This window comes from Malaclemys terrapin, chromosome 7 (assembly GCF_027887155.1).
Source record: "Malaclemys terrapin pileata isolate rMalTer1 chromosome 7, rMalTer1.hap1, whole genome shotgun sequence".
In the NCBI taxonomy this organism is placed as follows: domain Eukaryota; kingdom Metazoa; phylum Chordata; order Testudines; family Emydidae; genus Malaclemys; species Malaclemys terrapin.
In genome coordinates this window covers 20,153,750-20,170,196 of record NC_071511.1, presented here as the reverse complement: position 1 = coordinate 20,170,196, position 16,447 = coordinate 20,153,750, and the positions used below count along the sequence as shown (strand labels likewise).

The window sequence follows — 16,447 nt, the reverse complement described above, 5'->3', positions numbered from 1 at the left end:
GTGTCTAAGGTACTATACAACATGAGTGAAAATGCCAAATATCTGACCCCAAATAATTAAAAGGTAAAACAGGTTGAGATTGTTAAACTCAAATCTAGCATGATGTGTTGGGGTATCCAGCTTCCATCTAGTACATTCAGTGAAGTAGGTTCTGATTTTGGTTAAATCAGTGAAATTATTCTGGAGTTAACTTGGTATAAGTGAGCCTAGAATCTGTTCCAATAAGTTCACTAATGTGATATTTTATCTTAGAAATAACACAAGCCTTCTTTTGAAGATCAGATTTAAAACAAAATCTGAGGGATCTCCGTAGGAATTAAAATAATGTCCATAACTGACATTTCGAATACACTGACAATTTTTTTCAGAAATGTTTATGTGAAACTAACATAAGGAGTGAATAAAATGACATCCATATTGAAATACAGTTCAGCATATTTAGAGCAATATGTGGCAATGAGTCTGGACATATCTATTATTAATATTTAAAAGTAATAGACTCATAAATGGAATGCCTCCTAGTGAGATGACTTTAGTCTCATTGGAGGAGTTTATGTTAAAGACCAATTATTTCTTTCCATCATATGTTTCTATAAATGCCCATACAAAAATATCTTTAAGAAGGAAAGACTTAAGTGTCTCAGTCGATTATACTAAGTGGCTTAATTTTGATCAATACGCTTCTGCTTTAAAATGCTTTCAGTGATAAACAAGCATCTTTTCTAGGGCGGTTAATGCTAAGCAATAAGATATTTTGGTAGAATTTTACTTTTTATAAACAGTAAAGAATTTGGTACAGCATGGTTTTCTGTTCATAAGGATATTTTATTTGGAATTGAGTATAGAGCACTCATGGTTTTAGTGACTGATCCTAACTCTTGTGTGTGTGTCTCATTTACAGGGTGGCATGTATGTGTTTCAACTCTTTGACTACTATGCAGCTAGTGGTGTATGCCTTTTGTGGGTTGCATTCTTTGAATGTGTTGCTGTAGCCTGGGTTTATGGTAAGTAAGGATCCCTAGATCTAATATGAATCTTATCGTGAGCCAATAATACCAAATTTTAACTAGTTGTTGGTCAAAGCTAGCAAGACACCATTCAGCAGACTGAACCATCCATTCCGGAATTCTCTGTGGAAGCACCTGGTAGTTTCCCTTATTGTCGTTTTGTTCTTCATTTTGAGGGCCACATTTTTCGCTGGGCTCAAGCCAGCCTCCAATTTTTTCACACAGAATTGAATGTTTTTTGCATGCTCATTGGTAGTTAGATGCACAATTAAGCATTTGCATGTGTAAACCTAAGGTCCAGAGCTGAACTTTCGGCTGATAGTGAAAAGCTCTGATTGTGTCTCAAAGACCTATTTTCTAAAACTGTAATCTCTACATGGGTCAAGCCAGCCAAATAGAAAACAGCTAAGAGAGAGCCTACAGAAAAATCTAGTATGTCTGGTTATTTTTAGGTGATGCAAATTTCCTAAATCTGACAATAACCTATGTTGCTGTTTTAACTGGCTAAGACTGGTCATTTCCATAGTTCTTCATGAACTATTAATATTATAGTATTAACTATAAATACCATTTTTTTTACTTCGTATTGAACCACAGTCAAATTTAGATTCAAATGGGCCGTATCAGTTGTTACTCAGTCCTTTCTCAGGCAAAACTTTTGCCAACTTCCATGGTAGCTCTGGCGTTAGTATTCTACACAGTATTCTACTGCAACAGTATGAGAAGAGAGACTTCCCTCAACCTTTCAGTGCCACCATGCAAGGTCTTTTTGAAAGTCCTGTGCATCACCCTTCTTGAACAACATTGTACACAACCCTTTAATGTAACAGTTCCTCTTTACTATGGAAATTAGCATCCACACTTAGCCACAGACACTCCTCTCTAAACACAAACAGCTCCCAGAGACTCAAAACAAGCCACTATTTTCCCCCTTCAGCGCCTTCTCAGCCCCAACTGTGCAGTTGTATTAGTGCAATACCACTTGGTTACTGATGTCCTACACTATGTGGCTTTCATATACAGGCTCTTGATAATGCTCTTTTCTTCACCAAATCACCAAGTGACTATGTATTCCAGGCGCTGATAATATGTATGATGCCATTGAAGATATGATTGGATACAGACCTGGTCCCTGGATGAAATGGAGCTGGATTCTAATCACACCACTTCTTTGCGTGGTAAGTACAGAATCACACCATGTCTCATCTTGCACTTGTTTTTCCTTCCAACCTTTGTTCTGTTTTTTTGTCCTGTAAAGGGGAACATCCCAGAGGGCCACTGTGTGCAGGTACCAAACTGAAAGGGGTACACGTAGGTTGGAAATGCTCCGTTTCTCATTCAGTATTATATATAACACAAAAAGCTATGTTGCAAAGACCAGCATTCAGAAGTTAGGAAATGCCAGAATTAAGGTTGCCTGTGCAAAATTGCCTGGTCCATTCGGTCCTCCCCGTAGCTCCTTATCCACTTTCAATGTTCTCCCTGAACCAACTGGCTCCCAACCCCACCCCACCCTGTTTCCCTCATTGGTTCCAGTACCAGCCTTCCCACCCAGCCATGCCCAGATTTCCCTCCTCCCCCACTAGCTCCCTGTCCTTGGCTCCTGATCCAGCCAGTCCTAGTCTCCCCTCAGCTCCAAGTCCCAGTCTCCTCCATCTCCCAGTTACAGTTACTCTCCCCCTTCTACTTCCAGTCTCATGCCACTTTTCCCCCCAGCTTTGTCCCCTCTGTATAAGAGTTAGACAGCTTCATCCTCCACATTGCCTGAGGACCAGTGTGTGTGTGTGGGGTGGGGGGATCACTGAGAGCATAGGAGAGATAGGTTCCCTATTCTAATTTCTGGTGCCTGACCCTGTGCTCTGTGTGGATGGTACATGCACAGTCCGGTCAGCACTAAGACCTGTGAGACGCTTGAGCATGCTCAGTGAAGATAGAATCGTCTGAGATTTTAGTGTTGAGCTCTAGCAGGTCTCTACTGAGCATGTGTGAACTATGATTTTTCAAAGGCTTATTTATAACTTTGTCAAATTTCGGCGGATTTTCATGGGGATGGTAAAAGTCCGCTCTCTGAAACAAAGGCCTCCTGCCAAATTCCAAGGCCCTACACCAAAGTATGGTGGGGAGGGGGGCATTAGAGCATTTCAGAGAAAAGATCTCAAGAATTTTTTTAAATGGGCGAAACAATATATTTTTCCTTAGCCTTGTCTTCAGAAATGACTCAACCATTTTGGCTGAAATTTTCCAATCAATCAATTAATCAATCAATATCTATCAATCAACCTTAGGTTGACACTCAGCATGGAAAACTTCAGCCCAAATGGTTAAAGTTTGGTAAAGTTATAAAATAGCCGAAAACAGGATCTTATACTGGGAAGTATTGAGCCACTTTAAGCATAGACAGTGCTACCAGCCCCAGCTATAGTGGAGCAGTGTCAGCTAGTCTTGATGAAGATGTGGGATGTTTTTATGCCAGTGCTGTGTAAATGTTGACAATTTGAGGTGGACAGTTGTAGCACATGGCCTCAACACAGCAGAATTCCTATATGCAAGGCAGTGGCTGGAGAAAATCCCCTCATATTCATATTTCCTATTTTCTTGCGAAGACACACACACACACACAGAAAATATTTCCTTTCTTACTGATGCATGTTAATGCAACACAGTAGATTCACATGTCCGATGTAAAACCTCATTACTGTCAAAGCAAGTGGGCTTGCTTGTTGAGTGTAGGTGTCTGATGAGTCATCTCTCTTCCAGTCTTTCTGACTGCTAGACAGCTTTGCTGTCACTCACCTGACCCAACTCCAGGTCACAGTCCCTTCATAATTTCCAGTGTCAAAGCTGACTTCAGCTTTGCAGGATATTGTAGGATATATAGCTTGACATGAGTGAACAGAAGTGAACAGCATTGTGGGAAATACATAATATAGTTCGGTTAACATACCTGCACATGCTGGGGATAGCTCAGTGGTTTGAGCCCAGGGTTGTGAATTCAATCCTTAAGGGGGCCGCTTAGGGATCTGGGGCAAAATCAGTACTTGGTCCTGCTAGTGAAGGCAGGGGGTTGGACTCGATGACCTTTCAAGGTCCCTTCTAGTTCTAGGAGATAGGATATCTCCATTAATTTATTTAATGTAGTGTGCATGGCACCTAACATATATGTATTGGCTAACACTATGCTCAAAAGTGAGCACAGATGAGGAGAGTTCAGGAGAGGGGAGATACTGTAAGAGTACTGTAATACTATCCTGACCAGGACTTTGGAACAGCAAAAGAAAAGCTTGTCCCCTTAGAATCCATCATTGGATGGGATGGGACAGGACTCTGGAGGTTAGCCAGTGCTAGATGGATGCCCATGCAGTACAGACCTGACTCACTGGGCTTATGGCAATCTACCTCACTGTTAAGTGGCTGTTTGATTTAAAGAGCATTCAAGAGCCTGGCATACAAACTGAAGCACAAAACCTAGCTGTGTTGGTTGCAGAGCAAAAATAAGTAGTTTTCCCAATTTTGCAAGGGGGAAGAGCATTATATCTTTCCCTTGCGAAGTAACCAGTACTGAAATAAAGCAACTTTATGCTGGAGGACAAGTTGGTCAGTGTTAGGAAACGAGACAAAGAACTGCCCAGAGCACTTCATTTGCAATGACCAAGTGTTATTGGTTCTACAAAATGCAGGAACTGTGCTACATGTTTGAGTGCTATCTATTGGAGCCATATCTATTAACTGGCTATTTACATAAACATGCACATATAAAGCTCTCTTGTAACAGTTTCAGTGTAGAATGTCTTTCCCGTAGTTTAAAATGTTTAGCAAAGTTGGCCAGCGCTGCCTTTTACTGCCTTCCTTTTCTGGGTCCCAGTGTTACCATATCCTGTGTAAGCTGCAGTGGATCCACAATGCTAGTACCTATGCTATAACCCTTCTTCTCGTTTTGTTTTCCCTCCCTCACAGGCATGCTTTATCTTTTCTCTGGTCAAGTATACACCTCTGACCTACAACAAAGTTTACACATACCCTGACTGGTCAATCGGCGTGGGATGGGTTCTTGCTCTTTCCTCCATGATCTGCATCCCATTGGTGATGGTCATCCGCATTGTACAGTCGGATGGTTCACTTATTGAGGTAAGAATGACCATATAAATGGTGGATGGATGGGTGTGTGTGTGTGTGTGTGTGTGTGTGTGTGTGAGACAGAGCGAGAAAAATTTAACATTTAAGAGTAAATGGTGGCTTGAGTTGGGGGGGCCACTCTCTTTGTATCTGCTTTGTTGATTTGGCTCCAGGTAAGTTATTTTAACATACAGTGGATAAAGCAAGCCACACTGGAGTGGTACAATATGGCACACACTTGTCCATGTCTTTAATATGGAAGGGCTGCTAGTGGAGAATACAGACCCCAGCATGCTCAGCTCCACCGTCTCCATCTTGATAAAGATGGAGCATGGCACGATGTAACATGAAGCTGCCTCCTGTACAAAAGATAGGCCAGCTGCAGCCTGATTCATGTTGTGCAAAATAATCACAACCCTTGGGAAGCTGTCATTGTGGCTCTTGCTAGGGCAAAGTTGAACACCTCAGTTTAACCAATATAAATAATCATTTTTCAGATCACCAGTTCTTTCAGCGAATATTATGAATCCTATCTAACTAGATTAAAACCTAAGCCTTCTGGCCTCAAAAAAATATCAGCTGATATTACTTGCCCTTCCATGTCTGTGTTCTTTTTGTTCAACAAAATGTTCTTTCTTTGAGCACAGTTGTTTTGTTAGTCTAATTTCACACAGAAACTGAACTATGCCTATGTGCACCAGAGCTCAGTTTGCAAGGCAGAGGGAGCTCAATAGGTAAAATAGTAGAGAGAAGATTATAGCTAGAAAAGTTAGAGAGAAGGCCAAATCTAAATCCTGCACCCAAGAACCCATGGAATTTTGAGGCTATTGAAGGCCATGCCTGACCTCATCTCTTGTCAAAAACTCAATTCCCGAATTTTAGGAAAACTCTTTTCTGAACTTTTTGGCTCTTCTGTCTCTCTCTCTCTCTAAAATGAACCAAATGAAACATTGGCTCAAAACGCTCCCAGACTTTGGGGAAACTTGGATTCAGATCTGAACTTTACAGCTTGGGGGTCCTACCTCGGCCAGATATATGCTTAGTGCACCTCAAAGACAAAGTCAACTGCATTCTTCTATTCGCCCTTCACAGTGTTTCTTCATCTTCTCTTCAAACTGTGCTTTTTTTCAGTAAAGAAAGTAGCTTTTCCCAGAACACAGTAATACACTTGAATTTGTGTGTTCTCCAAGTTTTAATGGTCTTTTTTAGTGCTGGCTAGGACATTTTGTTTTCCTGCCTGCATTCTCACCATCTATTCAGAAAGAGGTCTAAAAGTAGCCAAAGCTGCCTTTTAAGATCATCTTAGGAAAGGGAGGAGGTAACCACTTGTCTAGTTCCTTCTTTGTGAACTGAGAACTAGAAGGTTGCAGCTTGCCAATGAACTACCCTGTTTAAAGGCAGGATTGTTTTCAATACGAGAGAGAACACATGAATCGGCGGAGATGCTACAGCACTGAAATGCAACTTGTGTTTAGTCAGACAGTCTGACTTCCCATCCAATGAGGCCCTGGTGCTCCTTCTTGAATAAAATATTAGGGATGGAAAGGACATTCTGGGTCATGTAGGCCACACTGCTGCATAGCAATAGTACAGTTTCCATTAGTCTTATAGCATCCCTGACTATTTGATGGCCAAGTTTAGCCTCAAATACCTCTAATGATGGTAATGCCACAACCTTTCTTGAATTACTTTTCTCTGATCTCCAGTACTTAAAGATACCGCGTTTCATTCTCTAATTGAGGCCAAGGGCTCAAAAATAGACTGGATTTTTACATGGATAATGAGATAGTTACAAAATAGCTTTAGGGGAAGATATATCCGCATGCTTCAGAGTATACACCAACTACAAGTTGAAGGGGCTAAGGAAGCAAGCTCCCTATTGTGCAGGTTGGTTAGCATCTGGTACCAGAGTAGAAGCCGTGTTAGTCTGTATCCGCAAAAAGAACAGGAGTACTTGTGGCACCTTAGAGACTAACAAATTAGTCCACGAAAGCTTATGCTCTAATAAATTTGTTAGTCTCTAAGGTGCCACAAGTACTCCTGTTCTTTCATCTGGTACCAGCCATTCTTGGACTCAGGATACTGGTCTAAGTGGACTCTGGTCTGAGCTAGTATGGTATTTACTAATGACCTAGCCTAACTCAGATACTGGGTTTAATGATAAAGATGAAAGTGGCCTCCCTGACAGTGAGCCAGATTAATTGGTAGCATCAGTGGAGCTGCTCGTGGCAGTAGGCACTACACTTGTGGCTAAGCAGCTGCAAGATTAAGCCCTTCATAGGATGCTCAAGATCATTTGGAGAGAACTATGTTTTATGACAACACACTTTTCTAAACTCTTGCTCTTAGGATCGATGTGGCCATTTTTCTAACCCTTGGCTGTTGCTCTTTCCCCTTTCAGAGAATAAAAACAGTGGCTGCCCCTAGGGAAGTGAGTCGGTGGGCCAAAGAAATGGAAAGCACCACCTCATTCTGCCCCAATGGAACTCCTAATGGTGGACTGATTAAGCCAACTCACGTCATTGTGGAGACTATGATGTGAGCTCTCTCTGTGAGAGGATAAACCTGCTTTAACTGCCATTTACTAACCATAGATTCTCATAGGACTGGGTTTACAGAGCTTTATATTTGCACTAGGATTTATTTTTATTTCTCACAGAGAAAGTTATTTTTTGTGGTGTTTTTTCTTTTCTTTTTCTTTTTTTTTTACGTATTTTGTAAGGTAATCACAGCAGAAGCCTCTTGCAGGAGGCAGTTTTCATATCAGACTAGACCTATTACAGGAATTTACTACCATTTGGGTTTTAATAGCTCTCTGAATATTATACATCTTATCACTTGAAATTGATTTTCTTGCCAGCAATATATTCAAATCTCAGAAAGCAATTTTTTAGGTGCTGGTGTGGTTGGGAACAGGGTAAACCGTAGAACTCATGAGTGAGTTCTGTTGAGAGAAATTGTAAATGAAGAAAAAAGGTGAATGTTGCTTCAAGGGATTGGTTTTCAAAGGTGTAGTGCTTTTCTTCCTCTGGTTCAGGCAGGGTGAATGACAGATTTCTGAGTCAGGATGTTACCTTTGCTATGGTCCGTGTAAAAATATATATATATCTGTTCAACTGGAGGAGAGAAATTTATGGGGGAGGGAGGACTGTAGTTAGGAATTAAATACCCAATCAGGATGCCTGTCCCTCCTGAGCATTGTGTAAAAAGTCCAGTCACAGTAGACGACAAAATACATATTGCCTACAGAAGACATTTTGCCTGAGGCAGGAGTTTTGTGTACATACCCTTTAGTTTTCCTGCACACCGTAGGTTAGCTGAGGTGTTCCTAGTTTAAACTTGCACTTTGTACGAACAGAACAGTAGGAGGAGTCTGTGCGATAGCTAAGATCTGAATTATGGAGAGGCAGCATTCAGGTTTTATGGAATTTAAAATAGATATGTATTTTGTAAACTGTTGGGCTTTGGTATCAAAAGAAAAATATGTTGAGGACAATGATCGCACCAAGCTTAACACCCAGCCAGTTATTCATTACCCCAGGAGCAAAGCAGCCCACGGATATATTGTACACCAGGCATTTCCAGCAGGCACATTTTTAATAATAGTAATTAAGTGAAGAGGACAATAATGCTTAGCACATCCATATGCGCTGTTCAGCCGTATACCTCAAATTGGTATCCCTATTTATTTATTTATTTGACTATTGTTGGTGCAGTGGGGGAAGCAGGCCCAGAGAGGGAAAGTGACTTGGCCAAGGTTACAGCAACTCAGTGGCAGAGCTAGGACTAGAACTCAGGTCTCCTGACTGGCTTGCCCCAGAGGACCATGCTACCACCATTTTTTTTGGGGGGGGGGAATGCATGTATGGGGGACAAAAAGGGGGAATTCAACCTACTATAAACTAGGGCTTTATGTAAATTAAGAGACGGAAGTCTGTAATATTTCTTTGGTTAAAAAAACATTACATACCATTCCAATTTAGACTTAAGAAAAATAAAAAGAAAGCATTTAATGCAGTACATAGCTCCTAAACAGCATTTTTAAAAAAACCAGTTTTTAAAGCTTGATGGCTGTAGCTAAACTGATCACATAGGCCAGATCAAGAATTTCAATAGATATTTGCTCCCTGAAGAATTTCAAAAATCTGGATAGATCTTGTTTCATAAACCTCAACACATGCTGAGAAGAGGCTCCCTAAAGAAATCCAGCCCTTTCCATTTGGGTATTGTACTTGGGAGATAATCCTCCTAATCATAGTGCCACAGTTACGCCAGCCAAAGGGATCTGGGAAGAGATTCAGCAGCCGAATCTGTTCCTGCTTATACTATTGCCAGTTCAGTTTGTCTATGGGTAGATTTTTGCAGTTTAAATGGGAACATATCCAGTTCTTAACATTCCTACATGGGACATGTTTAAAAAGATGGCCCATGCATTAACTGTAGGCAGCGTTGTTACAGCCATGTCGGTCCCAGGATATGAGAGACACAAGCTGGGTGAGGTAATATCTTTTATGGGACCAACTTCTGTTGGCGAGGGAGACAAGCTTTTGAGGTACACAGAACTCTTCTGCAGGTCATGCACTAACTGGTCACTGCAGCAGAAGCATATGTCGAGTTAGTATTAATGTAAAACGTAAGGGGCAATTTAGAAGTAAGAAAGGGACCAAAAAAAAAGTGTCTTGTATAGCGGGAGAGTCTTTGAATCTCTGTTTTTAAGTCAAAGAGGCTGAATTCCAGCAACAAAAACAGCCAACACCCCGTTGCTTTTGTTTTCTTTTCCAATTACTGTATTATGAGAGCTGCAGCTGAAAACACTTTTATAATTTGTTATGGCAAATATCACATCTCACGTGCTGGCCTGATGGTAATAGCCACCCTAAAGCTACTCCGGGTGTCTTGACCATCTCAACAGAAGAATTTTCTAAGCCAACATGATTACAACTGGATTTTGAGAACTTTACTTAAGGAAAAAAAACCCAATTCCTGTGTTTAATTTTTTTTACCTTTAACTATCAAAAAGCAATTCAATTAAAGCTAAAACTCTGTCATACATGTTGTTCTGTATTCCAGCCTTTGTGGCAACAGAGAAGGTCTGAGCCAAAGCCTGCTGAAGTCAAATCTCGTCATACGTTGTGTATAGGCACAATGGCACGAGTTAAGGTCAGAATAGCAACCCAGTAATTAAATTCCTCGTTTCAGTTAGTGTAAATGACAGTAGCATATTTTGTTATAGACTCACATTTTGTGTGTGCGGACATACTCTATAAGGTGAGAGGGACACTAATGAGAAAAATAGTTTGAAGGTTGAGATTTCAAAAGTAGCTGGTGCGTCAGTGATGGATATTTCACCATGCTTCAGACATGGTGGAGGGGGGATTTGCATTAGGAACCAGAGGGTTAATACTACACCTTTAAAACTACAAATAAACAAGACCGAGAGCCCAGCTCCATTTTGACTCAAACTGTGCCATTCAAATCAGTCGCTTCCAAGTGAAAGTGTCTCACACGCATATGCAATGACCTCACTGAAGTTCTGTTGGTGTAAGTTTCACTGGCCCTGGCTTGTGCTGTTCAGCCTGAGTGCCAGATTCATGATGCGCTATTAAATCATTTCTGTAAAACAGTCACCCAGAACAATGCTGGTCACCAGCCCACGGTTTTCAGCGCAAGTGAGCCTATTCACATTTTAGAATGGTTCCTAATGTTTTATCAGATTTCTAAATTTTACCTGGTGGTAAACTTGCATTTCAACATTGTAGTCTGCTAAATGAAAACAAAAACAAAACAAACAGTAAATGATTCTTTCAAGTTTATATTTTCTACATATTTATGATTGCAACGATAACTAATTTTCTAATTTACTTTGTAACCATGTGTGACCTATTTTACCTGTCCTATGCAGCTGAGGCACTAAATATCATGACTAATCATAGGTGAACTGATTTCAGTTAAGGGGAAAAATACCCCAGATGTTGGCCCCAAAAATCTTTGCTCAAAAAAAAAAAGTCTCTTTTTACATTTCATGCACCTTTATACTTTGTGGTTTCTTTTGGGTTTGGACATGGCAATATTTCCAACTTCACTGAAATCAAGTACTGAAAATTTCATGGGGGAAATCTTGTGCTCATAAGATTTTCAGACCAAAGCAGTTCAGATAATCGAAACTTAGGATTCTTATCTAAACCAAACCTTCCAAACTCTTGCAGTTCACCTGTCACTAGTCGTGATCTCATTAAAAGTCACGCAGTTAACGATGTAACCAGTAGACTGTAGTGGTACAACATGGTTTCATGAACAGAATTTGTTTTGGTTCTCATTCATTTTCCTTTTCATGATGACTCTGATCCAAACAGATCTCTGAGCTTCCATATGTTCTCAATGAAGTTTGAGATATGAAAGCCAACATGGATCTGTTCCTATGCAGCAAACGAAAATAAAAAAGCACAGTAGTTCTATGTACCACCTTAAAATACGTTGCTATCCAAGCTGCAGTGGAAGGTCAGCTTTTGAATGTGGGTTCGGGAAGTGGATCAGCACGACTGAGCTGCACTGGTGCACTTGAATAAAAAAAAGTCTGCAGCCTTCTAATTGTTTTAACAAGAAAACAGCAGAGCATTTTATATCGGCACTGTAATCACATGATCAGTGGCTGATCAGAACTCGGGCTTGTTTTTAATATAGTATGTGTCCTAACTGCTCACCTGCAGATGGACATGGCTACCCAGCCTCTGTCCCAAATAGCTCTAGATCTGAAGAAGAGTGAAAATGTCCAGCAGTCAGTAGTACGTTGCTGAGCAGAATTGACAATTTGGTAATGTCCATCTTTGGCATAAGTGCGTTCAAATCCTGTACCCATTGATAACAATCGCTTACCCGCCATTTGTCTTCAGTGGGCGAACGACGGAACACTTGGAGGAACTGATTATGAAGCCATGGCTTGTGCTCACTGTGGGATCAGGTGGGGAGACAGTGTAAATAAAAGGTTAAATAAGATGTGTATTGGGTGGAGGGCACAGACTACTAAAGTATTTCAAGTGCACTGGGAAGAAAGATGGCCATCACCTCACATCCAGGCAATTCAGTGCATGTGGCACGCTCACTGTAGCAAACAACTATTTTCAATTAACATCTCAAATGAGACCTCCCTCCCCCCCCCCCCAATTAAAAACAGCCTTAGGGGAGGTGCTGCTATGTCCAGTCTTCAACGTATTGACATCATTCTTGGGAGATGATCTGATCAGGTATTGCTGGCAAAGAAAACCGTACAAAGGAAAAGCATTTTTGAATGCACTGCAGCACCAATGCCACCCCCCCTTGTTCGATGATTCACAGGAGTGCACTGAAGTAGGGTGGGACAGGTTAGCCAGTATTCATAGGTGAGAAGCCTCAACCTCAAGGAGCCGAGATCACCTCTTCTTAACTAGGGATGGGGTGAAATAAAAGCTCAGAACCAACCCCCCTGAACTTTGGGGAACCTAGGTTAAGATTCATGGCTGCCTCTGTCATAGGCTGACCTGAAATCCCAGGTCCAAAATACCCCCAAATTGTACAAGAGTTCAGCTATGGATCTGAAGGTCACAGGTTGGGCCCATTTCTTCCAGAGATAGATGCCAAAGCCTTGTATTTAAAATTAAAGGTTATTATTAACTCTCAGCTGAGAAGCGTTCAGGAACTACTAGGACACAACCTTTAATCTAGGATATTTATTCATTTTTAATCTAGGATGAACACGCTCCTAATTGTACTAATTTGTTTACCGAGGAATTAATGTTAAATAGGACATGTTGGGTTTACAGCTTTTCGATGTATTACTCTTTAGTTTATTCTAAGCTACTGTAAGAAGGACATCAACGCATCAGATCAAATCCCTAGCTACAAAGTAAACATGACTCAAGCATCTGGGGACACGGAACATAAGAGAGCAAGCCAGATGCGTGAAATAAGACCTTGAGCCTGCATGCCTTGGTTAAAAGGCTCACTGATTTCAATGGACAATTTAATTTCAGCAGAAATTTTAACCCAAGACAGTGCCCAATCAGGACTACAGCTGGTCAAAAAAATGTTCTTTTTTAAGGAAAAACACCCCCTCCCCTCCAAACTGAAAATGCTTCCTTCAAGGGGTTCTATTTTTTCCAAAGGCAAACATTTTCAGTTTTTTCCCTTGTTTTTATTATTAAAAAAGTGGACATTTTGAAAAAAAAAAATTCTTCAAAATTTCCATTACAAAACAAAACAAAAAACAAAAAAACCCACCCTGGTGGCATTTTTCAACCATTTCTAATCAAAAGCTGAAACAAGATCTGAAAAAGCTTAACCAAAGTACAGCTTTAGTGTTGGTTTTAAACCTGGAAACAAGCAAGGATCAAAGTCTGTGACGGCAGGTTGAAAAATGTGTGCGCAGGGGGGAGGGACTCACAAAAATTCTGTTAATTTCGCCTTCCATTTTTCCCCCGTTAAAATCAGAATTTTAGGCCCACTCAGAGGATACAAGAGAACTAGGAAAAGAAACTGGATTTCTTTAGCCTGGCACTTGTCTGTAAATCTTTTGCAGCTGGGGTGTGAAAAGGTTTTTACAGTAGACAAAGTGGCAGAACACCAGTGTTGAAATTTTGTTGGGAGGCTGAACATTGAGGTGGTCCATCATTTGCTCTTGTCCAAGAACCCAAGGATGTTCTCTTAGCATTGGATTAATGGAAGTACTGATCTGAAACGCTCATTGTTTTGCTAGGATTTTTTTTTTTTTTTTCAGTGTGATGTTGTGATTGTTACCTGATATGCGTCCAGGGACTTCACATAGTAAGCGGTGGTCCATCTTGTTGGATGTAGTTAGCTAAAAAACAGTGATGGTGGTGATTATTTTTGTTTTTTATTTAAATTCCTAATAACTGTAACTACAGTATGTGATAAGTAGCACATGGAAGAGTGAGGATGTTTAAGTCACCTGACCTTTTTTAAGACTTTAACAATAATTGTTTTAAAAAAAAATATCTGGTTTTGTTCTGAGCAGGACTGTTTGTATTTGAATAAGATCCTGGAGTGTAATTCAATCCTTAAAACTAGCCTTTGTGTATACAGTAAATGTTTGTATTTTGCAGTATCTGTTTTGATTTTTAGATACAAATGTATATTGATATTTTTAAGTCATCTTTGCTTTTTTAGATGGAGTTTGTAATCACCTTATAACAGAAAATAAATCTTTCCTTTATAAATCAAATGCATTTGTCAGTTATTTTTAAGTTTCAAATGAACCTCAGGAGACAACAGGTTATACTCTGTGCTTATTGCAAAATACGCACAGTGCATGCTATGCTTTGGAATAGATTTCAGAATAGGATACTTTCAAATAACCGTATTTCGTTAAATTGGGTCCTCACAGCTACACTACTATTAGACTTAGCAGTCGATGAACTCACCGCCAAACATGTTCAAGTTCCAAAGAAAGTGGATGGTTATTCATACCCCAAATTTGGGGTGACTTCCCCCAATCTGCTTCATTTCAGCCTTGCTCAAGTTTTCATAACTTCCTTGCTTTGGATTCCCCCACCCCAACGCTTCCCTTACATTCCATTCTGCTCACTCCATACTCCCTCCCTTGTCCCCACCCTCACTCACTTTCACCAGGTTGGGGCAGGAGGTTGGGGTGCGGGAGGGAGTAAGGGGTGCAGGCTCCAGCCGGGTGGTGCTTAGGCAGCCTCCCTGCCTGCCCTGGCCCCGCGCCGCTCCCAGAAGTGGCCAGCATAGCCCTATGGTCCCTGGCGGGGGCAGGAGGCTCTCCGTGCTTCCCCTGCCTCCAGGCACCGCCCCTGCAGCTCCCATTGGTTGCAATTCCCGGCCAATGGGAGCTGCGGAGTTGGGGTGCAGGCAGCACATGGAGACCCCTGTCCCCTCCAGGGGCCGCAGGGACATGCTGGCTGCTTCCGGGAGCAGCGCGGGGCCAGGGCAGGCAGGGAGGGAGGCTGCCTTAGTCCCGCTGTGCCACCGGACTTTTAGTGGCCTAAAATCTCCCAGTGTGGCTTCAGTAGCCTCTGGAAGCTAAAGCCCAATTCTGGGAGACTCCCGGCAAAACCAGGAGTGTTGGCAACCCTACTTTGAGGCAGGACAGGCATACTTGTGTCCAGTTGCATCAAACGCTGCAGAGAAGTCCCGCAGGTGAATATGGATGCATTTCCCTTGTCTGTGGAGGAAATAGTGTAAGGAGAAGAGAAGACGGCGGGGGGGGGGGGGGGAGAGAGAACAGTTTTTAAGTATGTAAAAGATTGTTATAATGAAGATGGTAAAAATTGTTTCTCTTAACTTCTCAGGTTAGGGTGAGAAGCAATGGGCTGAAATTGCAGCAAAGTTGGTTCAGATTGGACAGTAGGAAAAGCTTCTGAACTGTAATGGTAGCTAAGGAACAAATTGCCTAGGGAGATTGTGGAATCTCTGTCATTGGTTTTTAGTAACAGGTTAGACAAACACCTGTCAGGGATGGTCTAGTATTCCTGCCTTGAGTGCAGGGGACTGGACTACATGTCCTATTGAGGTCCCTTCCACTCCTACACTTCTATGATTCTATGGGTACAACAAATTTTCCATAGATTGCACTGGCTTCCGGTTCCAGTCAAAGTGGTCTTCATGGTGTTCATCTGTACATTTTATATGACCCTGGGTGTATTAGAGATTCTTGCCCATTCTATTGCCATTACACTTGAGCTCAGCTGGACTGCTTTGATTAGTCTCTAGATTTGAATACATGGGCAAGTGGAGACAGGATCTGAATCGGACCCCACATCTGTGTAAATCAGGAGTAACGCCAGTGAAGCTGAGGTTATGGGTCTATTACAGGAGTGGATGGCTGCGGTTCTGGGGCTTGCACTGTAGAGAAAGTCAGACTAGATGACCATGATGGTCCCTTTTGGCTTTATAGACTATGAGACTAGACTTCTGTACATGGGTTTAGTCATAGACATATGAAGGATTAACAAGAAAGTCCATGCTCTTAAATTGGCATGTTTTTTCATTTCATTTTTTTAAAAATACAGAATTAGATACATACCATGATTTGAAAATCACACACAACACATCTGGTTCACAGTGAATTCAATAACAAGTGGAGAAGAATTGCACAATCAATTATTTCACAAAGAGCTTTCAGCCTTGGATAATCAGATCAGTTCCTGTTTGCTCTTTCAAAGAAAGGGACTAACTACATGGATATGTTGCAGTTCAAACAGAAGAAAATCAATTCAGGAAAGGCCTAGGGCCTGTGTTATACAGACACTCCCTGGGTTACACAAGACCCGACTTATGCAAATTCACACTTACGGAAAAAGTTCCATAAGCCAGAA

The 16,447-nt window shown here is 41.3% G+C and overlaps 1 protein-coding gene across 3 annotated transcripts in view; it reads left to right on the top strand.

Moving 5' to 3' along the window:
- Positions 1 to 14,334, top strand: part of SLC6A6 (solute carrier family 6 member 6) — a 77,387-nt gene extending 63,053 nt beyond the window's left edge. For all 3 annotated transcript variants that reach the window (XM_054034731.1, XM_054034730.1, XM_054034729.1), the window contains 4 exons: positions 902 to 1,004; positions 2,085 to 2,185; positions 4,962 to 5,132; positions 7,522 to 14,334. In XM_054034731.1, coding sequence (XP_053890706.1) covers positions 902 to 1,004; positions 2,085 to 2,185; positions 4,962 to 5,132; positions 7,522 to 7,662 — 516 coding nt within the window. In that variant the 3' untranslated portion in view covers positions 7,663 to 14,334. The remainder of the gene's footprint in view (positions 1 to 901; positions 1,005 to 2,084; positions 2,186 to 4,961; positions 5,133 to 7,521) is intronic.
- The last annotated feature ends 2,113 nt before the right edge of the window (positions 14,335 to 16,447 follow it).